This window comes from Oncorhynchus mykiss, chromosome 3 (genome assembly GCF_057628025.1).
Source record: "Oncorhynchus mykiss isolate SJ-2025 chromosome 3, ASM5762802v1, whole genome shotgun sequence".
NCBI classification, from domain to species: Eukaryota; Metazoa; Chordata; class Actinopteri; order Salmoniformes; family Salmonidae; genus Oncorhynchus; species Oncorhynchus mykiss.
Window position 1 is genome coordinate 35,031,152 of NC_143024.1, and position 12,192 is coordinate 35,043,343.

Consider the following 12,192-nt stretch of genomic DNA (forward strand, 5'->3'; position numbering starts at 1 on the left):
TCTCTCAAAAGCAAGGAAATGTCTAAGTGACCCCAAACCTTTGAATGGTAGTGCATGTAAATTAGATATTTCTGTATTTCATTTTCAGTAAACGTGCTAAAATGTTAAAAAAAAAAAAATAATCACTTTGTCAAATTTCTAAAAACGTGTTTTCACTTTGTCATTATGCGGTGTAGATGGGTAAAAAAAAGAGATTGAATCCATTTTAAATTCAGGCTGTAACAAAATGTGGAATGTCAAGGGGTATGAATACTTAGCAGTTAGTGAGTGCAACAGGCACTCACGCATCTGAACTCTCCTTATAGACATTTCTGAGAGAGATGTCATTACATGATTAAGAGGAAGCCGTCAGGAAACCGCTTAAGCCCTATTTCCTGTCTGTTGCCATGGTGACAGGCCCACTTTTACAGTTGGCTATCTCTAGTCAGTTAATTTCTTGCTGGAGGAAAGAGAAAAACACAAAGGTGCAGGTGTCTTTGAATCCCCACTGCACACTGTGGGCTTTTATCTGTTCAGACTCTCCCTTCAGTTCAACTGGGCCTTGGTCTGACCGCTCACCCTGACACCTGAAAACAATAATTGGCTCAAGGGCCTTGGCCCCATTGGATGGAGCTTTTTTTTTCCTGGGTTGAGCCTCAGCAGGCTGGTCCAGCTGGATGTCGTTCGCATAAACCTACAGATAAACAGAGCTTTTGAATCAGGAAATGGCCAAACCTGTTATGAATCAGAGCATTCATGAATTGTGGTTAGTGGAAACACAAAACACATTTCCCTTAGTAGGAATTGTTGATATTTATCAAATGCACCCCCTTTATAACTCAAGATCTGAGACTAGGATATCTGGAATATACAGTTGCTAGCGGCCGGGGGGGGGGGTTAAAATAAAACTTTTTTGGGGGGGGCTTCACTTGGCTCATCACACTCTAGCGACTCCTTGTGGCGGGCCAGTCGTCAGTTGAACTGTGTTTTCTCTGACACGCGGTTGTTAACGAGAAGTATATCTTTAATTCTGTGAATAACAGTTGTATCTTTTATCAAGATTTATTATGAGTATTTCTGTAAATTGATGTGGCTCTCTGCAAAATCACCGGATGTTTTGGAAGCAAAACATTACTGAACGTGACGCCCCAATGTAAACTGAGATTTTTTTATATTATGCTTTTTGTGACTCCTCTCTTTGGCTGGAAAAATGGCTGTGTGTTTTTGAGACTTGGCTCTGACCTAACATAATCATATGTTGTGCTTTCGCTGTAAAGCCTTTTTGAAATCGGACACGATGCGTAGATTAACAAGAAGTGTATCTTTCATTTGGTGTATTGCACTTGTTAAGAAGTGCAGTTTGGCGGGTCATGTTTCGGAGGACGTATGACTCTACCTTCGCCTCCCAAGACCGTTCGGGAGTTGCAGTGATGAGACGATCGATATTTGGAGAGAAAAAGGGGGTCAAATAAAATGTTTGGGAAAAACCTGCCTCACTCTTATAGAAACCTAACCCTGGGATAGAATTGTACTTTTCAGAGGAACAATTACACAAATGTTAATAACAAAATGTTGAGTGTTTCTGAGTGGCCCAATGTCAGTTCTGACTTAAATTCACTTGAAGGTCAGAGACAAGATTTGAATATTGCTGTCCATCAATGATTCCAAAACAAATTTACTGAGCTTGAGCAATTGTGACAAAAACAATGGATATAACTTACACTAAGAGTTGTGCAAGGTTGGTAGACTCTTATGATTCACAGCTGTAATGGCTGCCAAAGGTGTTTCCACCAAGTATTAACTCTGGGGTGTGAAGACATACTCAATCAAAACATACAGTGGGGCAAAAAAGTATTTAGTCAGCCACCAATTGTGCAAGTTCTCCCACTTAAAAATATGAGAGGCCTGTAATTTTCATCATAGGTACACTTCAACTATGACAGACAAAATGAGAAAAAAAATCCAGAAAATCACATTGAAGGATTTTTAATGAATTTATTTGCAAATTATGGTGGAAAATAAGTATTTGGTCACCTACAAACAAGCAAGATTTCTGTCTCTCACAGACCTGTAACTTCTTCTTTAAGAGGCTCCTCTGTCCTCCACTCGTTACCTGTATTAATGGCACCTGTTTGAACTTGTTATCAGTATAAAAGACACATGTCCACAACCTCAAAGAGTCACACTCCAAACTCCACTATGGCCAAGACCAAAGAGCTGTCAAAGGACACCATAAACAAAATTGTAGACCTGCACCAGGCTGGGAAGACTGAATCTGCAATAGGTAAGCAGCTTGGTTTGAAGAAATCAACTGTGGGAGCAATTATTAGGAAATGGAAGACATACAAGACCACACAAGATCTCACCCCGTTGGGTCAAAATGATCACAAGAACGGTGAGCAAAAATCCCAGAACCACATAGTGGACCTAACGGTGGACCTAGTGAATGACCTGCAGAGAGCTGGGACCAAAGTAACAAAGCCTACCATCAGTAACACACTACGCCGCCAGGGACTCAAATCCTGCAGTGCCAGACGTGTCCCCCTGCTTAAGCCAGTACATGTCCAGGCCCGTCTGAAGTTTGCTACAGAGCATTTGGATGATCCAGAAGAAGATTGGGAGAATGTCATATGGTCAGATGAAACCAAAATATAATAACTTTTTGGTAAAAACACAACTCGTCATGTTTGGAGGACAAAGAATGCTGAGTTGCATCCAAAGAACACCATACCTACTGTGAAGCATGGGGAAACATCATGCTTTGGGGCTGTTTTTCTGCAAAGGGACAAGGACGACTGATCCGTGTAAAGGAAAGAATGAATGGGGCCATGTATCAGCAAGGGCATTGAAGATGAAACGTGGCTGGGTCTTTCAGCATGACAATGATCCCAAACACACCGCCCGGGCAACAAAGGAGTGGCTTCGTAAGAAGCATTTCAAGGTCCTGGAGTGGCCTAGCCAGTCTCCAGATCTCAACCCCATAGAAAATCTTTGGAGGGAGTTGAAAGTCCGTGTTGCCCAGCAACAGCCCCAAAACAAAACTGCTCTAGAGAAGATCTGCATGGAGGAATGGGCCAAAATACCAGCAACAGTGTGTGAAAACCTTGTGAAGACTTAAAGAAAACGTTTGACCTCTGTCATTGCCAACAAAGGGTATATAACAAAGTATTGAGATAAACTTTTGTTATTGACCAAATACTTATTTTCCACCATAATTTGCAAATAAATTCATTAAAAATCCTACAATGTGATTTTTTTTCATTTTGTCTGTCACAGTTGAAGTGTACCTACGATGAAAATTACAGGCCTCTCATCTTTGTAAGTGGGAGAACATGCACAATTGGTGGCTGACTAAATACTTTTTTGCCCCACTGTATTTGGTATTTTTACTCATTTTTATTCATTTGGAAAAAATCCTATAATTTTCTTTCACTTCAAATGTAATGCCTTTTTTGAATGTATTTTAAGGCAGCAAAATGTGTAGAATGTACAAGGGATGTGTAGACTTTCACTATGCACTGTATTATTTTACCTCAGTCTACCTATGTCTACGTATTTACTTTTCACAAATTCAACATCAATTGAAACTAAGACAACACAAAGAGAGATAAAATCTATGGCAACCAATGCAAACAAAGCTGGTAAATAGGTCTTATATAGCCATCAGTCTTTACTGACTTCCCTCCATTTCAAACCAATGTGAGCTCAGTATTTTGAAACACTGTTCATTCATGCCAATGTAGTTATAATACAGTATATACAGTATACACTCCATACGGTATAATCCCTTCATACTCTATGTCACCAGGGTCAAAATTATAATGACAAAAGTAAAGCAGTGAAAATGTTAAAGGTTTAGGATGAACAGATGAACTATATGAATTTATACATTGCTGGAGAGCAGAGGTGACATGGAGTCCATTGCTGACAGAAGCTGCATTCCTGCAATGATGAACACAAAAAGGGTTAAGCCGCTCCCCTTTCAAATGACTGTGTTACTGGATTATTGCTAAATTCTTTCTGGGGTTTTCACTTGTCAGGACAAGCAGAGGCCCACTGTCAGCAGATAGAGAGAGAGAGGGGAACATAGTGGATGAGTGAGAGAAACAAAAAGAAACAGGGAGACTGATAAAGTATGAAGAGGGATGAAAGCAAGAGAGAGATACTGTAGTTTGAAGTTGAAGTTTTCATTTGAATTTTATAAGGAAATACAAGAGAGAGAAGGAGAGAGATAGAAACACTAAGGGGTGTGTCATAGCAATTTAGTTCCTCAAGGAAGTACAACTGACATTTATCTTGAGATGGTGGCGAGCAGCACAGATAGACGCGACACAGAGGGATTTTCTTTTATTTTCACCTGATAAGATGAAGGGATTCCATTAACGAGTGCTCAATGCTGACAACCTGAGCCACGTGCCGTGGGGACTGAGACGTTTGACACGAAGGAGGGAGGGGACTCTCTCACACACACAGGTAAGAAGACTCTCAGGGCTTTCTCTATCTGATAACAACTCAACCATGTCTTTTCTATGCACAGTTAGCTCTACCTTTGACAGAAATAACGTACGCTCTTGCAAATATAACACTTGTGTTATTATTTTAGCGAGCTTGTCGTTTTTTGTTACATCTTTCAATACAGTTTAGAGCTATATGTATAAAGTGAGAAGGAAGGTGGTACTGAACGAACAAATAAGATAATGTGTGAATTCCTCTTCAATACTTTTCTAACTTACACTGGACGTGGGAGACGTGTATGTACGTACACTCAGTCATGCTGAAACAGGTACAAACGGAACCCAGTCCTGACAGACAGCTGTGTATGTGAGGAGAGAAACCATCTGTGCCTGGTGGAGCTTGCACAATCAAACGAGCTGTGGACTTTATTTTCCTCTATACTAGCCTACACGGATTGAGAGTGCCAGAGAGCCAGTCAGAGCGAAAGACAAAGACATGGAAATGACACATCAATGTGTTGGACAGACAGTAAGAGGTAAAAACTAAATTGGTCACCACAAACCAACTGCTCTGTTTCGCTTCCCTAATAAGCCAGCAGAGTTGTGTGTCAGTCTTGAACAACAACTCTTCAAAGACGTTGAGAAACGTTACAAGACTGAAAAAACATGTGCAAAAATCATATTGTATGAACACTTTTGAATGAGAAACTGCCAGCATCAAACAGCAAGCATTCAGTCCAACACCATTGTTAATAAAGCAATACCGTTGTGATGCCAGTTTTTTGGTCCATTATTGTGCCACATTCTGAACCTGCACACACACGGGACATGATTTAGAAACCCATACAAATGCTGAGAGAAAAACTGGAAAGTTCCACACTTTGTGAGGTCCTCTATTGAAAAGAAAGGTCTGGACCTGAGCTCATGATAATGGCACCAGGAGTGTGTTCAATGAGGTGGTAGAACTGCACATATTCTCTGTGACTAAAAGTCATATGATTAAAAGTCATGTCCATCCTATATTATATATTTCTATCTGAAATACCCTGAACATTTCACCCTTCTGAATAGACACTATAGGAACTGGGAGGCCTCAATGCCTCATAATACCACTCAAGTCTGGTGACAGGCAGCAGGTGATATAAGCCTATAGGGCTAGTGTTAGTGGAACATGTCTGCTTGACCTGGTGCTTTGTAATAGCAGCAGTAGAAGTCACGTTCTGTCCAGGGAAGTGGAAGGGACTCCCCAATTCCCCTGCTAAGCCCTGTGGGTACACACACACACACACACACACTCGTACACACACACCCTCAGCAGTCATCTACGGAATGCTAAATATTTACCTCTCCCTCCCCAATCTTACAATCAGCGACCACTATCTCCAAGTCAGTCAGCACAGCTCTTCTTGATCCACACAACCTGCCCTCCTAACACTGGAGTAATGGAAGACCCACATTGCTTGGCTTTTCCATTTCCTGTCTGGTTTCATAAAATTGATTCCTTTTGTTAGAGGAGAAGTTAGTGCTCTTCTATCCATAGCCTAATGGATAGCAACTCAAATGTACCTTATTGAGTGCTCTCTAAATGTGTACATGGTCATTGTTACTGTACTCCACATGAACTGTGTAAACATAAAAAAGCGTTATCAGTCTGCCCTGTGCTGTCCATTACAGGAGAGTGTTTTTTCTTGTACTCTGGGCTGTCGCATGAAGACAACCCAAAAATCATATTTCTTACTGTAAACAATTGACCCTTAGCAGACTAGTCAAATAAACAGAGTGACTTTTCCTTTAAGCCCAGCCAAAGAGCCAGCTGTCTCCAGCTGTGGCTCCATATTTATGGAGGGAGGATACATGGCTGATGGGTGCGCTCGTCTCCCAATCCACACTGGGCTTTTCTGCACTGGAATGAGATTGAGAGTGAATCTGAAATAGCTATCATGCTGTTCCACTTCCATTATCATCGTTAAGGGAAATTAATCTAATGAATGTTCCCGCAGAGAGCAGAGACTTTGTACTGGAGCGTACCATTAGAAATGTGACACTGGATATGCATGTAATAAAAACCCAGTGGGATGTCATATGGGAGATGTGTGTTTGCTGATTGTGGAACATAGGCTATTAGCGAGGTATGCCTATTAGTACGTCAGGATCATTTGATTTATTGGTGGGAAAAGTCATTTGCATTCAGTGCTTACTGCATCAATTGTGAGTCAGATAGACGACTGTCATTAGGATCACGCACGCATGCACGAGTACACACACACCTGGACCCGTATTCATAAAGCCTTTCAGAATAGGAGTGCTGATGTAGGACCATTTCATTTCATGTCTGTCAATATAATATTTTTAATTATTATCCAAAATATTAAACTCATCCTAGATCAGGACTCTGAGACTCTTTGTGAATAAAGGCCATGAAGCAATTTAAAAACACCCGTATGTGTGAAGGCCTTGTTGCCACTTAAAGGATACCTCAATGTAAGACATTTTGCCTAAGGGAGGATTCCAAGACAGTAAATATACACTCTTGGGGGAAAAGTGCTTTCTATAACCTAAAAGGGCTCTTCGGCTGTTCCTATAGGAGAACCCTTTGAAGAACCATTTTTGGTTCCAGGTAGAACCCTTTCCACAGAGGGTTCTACATGGAACGCCAAAGGATTCTACCTGTAACCAAAAATATTTTTTCCTATGGGATAGCCATTGGGTCTAGGGCCATGACTTGCTCCATTCCCCCTGTTCTGATGCAATCTAGGAGCACTTGTAGAAACCTGCCTGAGCTATGCAGTCTACCTGCCTCTCTCACATACTTGTCCACACAGGCCTTAAGTGGAGTTTCAGCCCTGAAATTATCACCACAGGATGATTGTGAATGATCTCAACATGTAACAGAAACCAATGGTAGGAATTGCGTAACCTTTTATACATAGTTCGTACCCATTTTTACAATGTTGAAAATGATGTGGAAATGATGTGGCCACAATGTAAAGTTACACAAAAATGTATCTATTTCATGTATAAAGGTTTATACTAAAAAGTGGTACCTTCTGGGCATTAGACTATGTGTTGCATGTAGGTTAGGCCCAATTCCATAGGTGTACCCTGGAACCTACTGTGTTAATTTGATATTGAATACATCAAATGAACCTGTAACACAGCTGCAGGACAAAGCTGCAATGACACTAGTCCTGTTAAACGGTGTGTGGTGCAACAGTTGTGTGTGTTTACGTGATGTAGGTACACTCATGTCCTCCCATGAGGGTTAGCTCTCTGTATCTTCACTCCCCTGATAGGGACACGGTGTGGGGTGAGGCTGTAGCCTCAGTGGGTATTACCCAGTGGTGTAAAGTACTTAAGTAAAAATACTTGAAAGTACTATTTAAGTAGTTTTTTATGCTATCTGTACTTTACTTTACTATTAATATTTTTGACAACTTTTATTTCACTACATTCCTAAAGAAAATTATGTACTTTTTTCTCCATATATTTTCCCTGACAACCAAAAGTACTCATTACATTTTGAATGCTTAGCAGGACAGGAAAATGGTCTAATTCACACACTTATCAAGAGAACATCCCTGGTCATCCCTACTGCCTCTGATTTGGCAGACTCACTAAACACATGCTTTGTTTGTAAATGATGTCTGAGTGTTGGACCACGCCCCTGGCTATCTATAAATAAAAAATATAAAAAATAAATGATGCCGTCTGGTTTGCTTTAGATAAGGAATTTAAAATGATTTATACTTTTATTTTTGATACTTAAGTATATCTTAGCAATTACATTTACTTTGATACTTTTGAAAACCAAAATACCTTTAGACTTTTACTCAAGTAGTATTTTACTGGGTGACTTTCACTTGAGTCATTTTCTATTAAGGCATCTTTACTTTTACTCACGTATGAAAATTGGGTACTTTTTCCACCATGGGTATTACCCATGGAACAGCCCCTGAGCTTAATGTATGTCTCAGTTGGATTCTCTGTGATACGAAAACAAAAAGCCCAGAAAACTGAACTGAGGGAGATCCTGTGACACGGCTGAGCTAGGAGTTAGAAATAACATAATTAGCCATCCCTGCTCACTGCTCACTTCTCTTTCCCAACCCCCAGGTAAGGATGGAGTCATTCAGCTCCAAGGATATGGCCATGCAGGCCCAGAAGAAGATCCTCAGCCACATGGCCAACAAGTCTGTGGTCCATATGTTCATAGACGACACCAGCAGTGAGATTCTGGATGAGCTCTACCGTGTTTCCAAAGAGTATTCAGGCAACCGCTCAGAGGCCCAGAAGGTGGTGAAGGACCTGATCAAGATAGCAGTGAAGATTGGCGTGCTGTTCAGACACAACCGTTTCAGCCCAGAGGAGCTGAGTCTGGCCCAGGACTTCAAGAAGAAGCTACATCAAGGAGCCATGACAGCCATCAGCTTCTATGAGGTAAACATGCCGGCATCTTGCATAACTCTATAATGTTACAGTGAGTTAATTGATCATAGACCTCTATGCATTAACGGCTCATCATTCTCTATCAAAACAGATAAGACGATGACAACATAATAACAACATTGTTATCCGATCTCTATTTCCCACTTCTTCTTGTTCAGGTGGAGTTCACCTTTGACAAGACAGTAATGTCGGAGATCCTGACAGGTTGCAGAGATCTGTTGTTGAAGCTAGTCGACTCCCACCTCACGCACAAATCCCATGGTCGCATCAACCACGTATTCAACCATTACTCCGATCCAGAGCTTCTGACCCAGCTGTACAACCCTGATGGATCCTTTAAACCCAACCTCACCAAAATCTGCACCGGCCTCAACCGTCTGCTGGAGGAGGGGACATTATGAGAGTGTGAGCAAGTCTATGATTGTGAGAGAGACACTGGGAGATCTGCTTGAAGGGGTCTGCTTAGAACTCAAGAGAGGACTGTGTGTAAGGACAGGAAGTGTCCATGCTCTAAATGAGAACTGGCGAGATTTGTGACCCAAGTTTTACTTGATGTAGTCACTCACTGATCTATTATTTTCCAAAAAGGGTACTGCCCAAAGTGAAAGAATATGAGAATATGCAGGATGATGTATAGTTAATGTCTCCTGATGAATTGTGTCTCCATGAATGGAGTTGCTGGAAAGTCAGGATTAGGTTAAGATTGTGTCAACCACCTGATTTTATACAGTGGAATTTCCGTCCAAGGTTTCACATACTCATTTACTATTCTAGTTTTTCTGTAGTTTTTTCTCTCTTGCTCGCCATATTATGTACTGTATAGGGAAAGATAAGTCTCAAGGACTGCACAATACTGACTGACAGAATGAAAACAAGGGTTAAAAGCAAGCGGTGAAATATTAGAATAGAGTACTACCATCTAGTGGTCTAGCTGGCAATGACTCAGTACTGCATGTATCGAAGAAAATATAAAAGCTTATGGAGAAAACAGTGCACATTTATTGTGGAGATACAAGAGAGTAATTTCATAAGGCCCAAAGAGAAACTGGATTGGAATATTTAAAAATAATTTGGGCCTTGTAAATCATAGGATTGGAAAAAAATAAATGGCTTGTAAATTAGTGCCTTTTTTATTGTCCATTTGTGAATATATTGACTTCACATCTTTAGTTAATGTTATTAAATGTACAATGCTATTAAATGTACAATATGTGCAATTTATCAATAAATTGACAGCAATGTGTGTACATACAGTACCAGTAAAAGTTTTGGACACACCTACTTATTCAAGTTATTATTATTTTTTTTACATTGTAGAATAATATTGAAGGCATCAAAACTATGAAATAATACATATGGAATCAAAAACAAAAGTGTTAAATTAAAATATATTATATATTTTAGATTCTTCAAAGTAGCCACACTTTGCATTGATGACAGCTTTGCACACTCATGACATTCTCTCAACCAGCTTCCTGAGGAATGATTTTCCAACAGTCTTGAAGGAGTTCCCACATATGCTGAGCACTTGTTTGCTGCTTTTCCTTCACTCTGCGGTACAACTCATCACAAATCATCTCAATTGGGTTGAAGTTGGGTGATTGTGGAGGCCAGGTCATCTGATGTAGCACTCCATCACTCTCCTTCTTGGCCAAATAGTCCTTACACAGCCTGGAGGTGTGTTGGGTCATTGTCCTGTTGAAAAACAAACGATAGTCCCACTAAGCAGAAACCAGATGGGATGGTGTATCGCTGCAGAATGCTGTGGTAGCCATGCTGGTTAAAAGTGTGCCTTGAATTCTAAATAAATCACAACAGTGTCACCAGCAAAGCAACCCCACACCATCACAGCTCCTCCTATATGCTTCACGGTGGGAACCACACATGCGGAGGTCATCCGCTCACCTACTCTGCATCTCACAAACACATGGCATTAGGAAGCAAAAATCTCAAATTTGGACTCATCAGACCAAAGGACAGATTTCCACAGGTCAATGTCCATTGACTGGCTCAAACGCATTAAGAAGGAAAGAAATTCCATAAATACATTTTTAACAAGGCACACCTGTTAATTGAAATGCTTTCCAGGTGACTACCTCATGAAGCTGGTTGAGAGAATGGCAAGAGTGTACAAGGCTGTCATCAAGGCAACGGGTGGCTACTTTGAAGAATCTCAAATATAGAATATATTTTGATTTGTTTAACTCTTTTTTGGTTACATGATTCCATGTGTGTTATTATGTCTTCAGTTTTTATGTCTTCACTATTATTCCACAAAGTAAAAAATATAACAAATAATGAAAAACCCTGGAATGAGTAGATGTGTCCAATCTTTTGACTGGTACTGTAGGTGGTTAGCTGGGTAAAAAAGGGACTAACTAGTGAATTAACAGTAACATCACATTTAAAACCAGTAACCAGGCCAGATGCTTCTGAAATAACTAAGGCAAAATCAAATATATATTTTACTTCGAAACTACACCTCTGGATTTATTTAAACAGCAGAAAAGTTTACAGTGTGAAACAAAAAGGAAACCATACCAGAGGAATATCGTTTTGTATTTCGTTGAAATAGCAAGGAGAAACAACAAGTTCCTCACTTTGATTGAGTATAGCCAATTCAGTACTGTAACAATACAGTTGGTTGGCAAAATTAAATGAAATACCAAGGCAACCTTACCACTTACTACAACCTAGTGCCAGGATTAGAAAATGAAAGTGCAGTGCTCAGTATTCTTCTAAAAATAAATATGTACATTATTGCATAATTGTAACAAACACCCAATGAAGACTAGGCTATACCAACTCACATTGGTTTCAATAATAAATACATTTTTCAGAGTCAACTTCTATTGTTCTCCAAGACTTGCATTTTTTTCACATTTCTGACATTGCATACATAAGACACTACAAGGTAGCATAACACAAATGATCTAGCGCCTGTGGCCAAGCATAACTTGGATAGTTACATGATCACACTAACATATAAACACAAGTCAAAGTACCACATTCTGACTCTCATTTTGTGTAGTAAACATACAACCAGACAGTGCTGTTCTGGACATGGCAAATATATAATATTTAATCTATGTACTAAAACTTTAAATAACTTGGTAGTAGTTAATTACTTGCCTAATAAGAAGTATTCTTATGTCAAAATGAAACTCACGCTATCAGCAAAACAATTATATCAACAGTGCTAACGACCAACTTTCAACTACCAAGTCCATAGAGCAGCAAATTACTCATCAGTGAAAATAAGAACTCTCCTAAATCTGTAATGCCAGATTAGCATGGACGTCTATCCCTTTGA

At 40.0% G+C, this 12,192-nt stretch overlaps 1 protein-coding gene across 1 annotated transcript; it reads left to right on the forward strand.

Annotated features, from left to right (window-relative positions):
* Nucleotides 1-3,955: 3,955 nt before the first annotated feature.
* On the forward strand, nt 3,956-10,144 carry LOC110514526 (tumor necrosis factor alpha-induced protein 8-like protein 2). Its single transcript, XM_021593880.3, has 3 exons — nt 3,956-4,452; nt 8,547-8,870; nt 9,038-10,144. The coding sequence occupies exons 2-3, from the start codon at nt 8,553-8,555 to the stop codon at nt 9,278-9,280; spliced, it is 561 nt and encodes a 186-aa protein (XP_021449555.1). The 5' UTR covers nt 3,956-4,452; nt 8,547-8,552; the 3' UTR covers nt 9,281-10,144.
* The last annotated feature ends 2,048 nt before the right edge of the window (nt 10,145-12,192 follow it).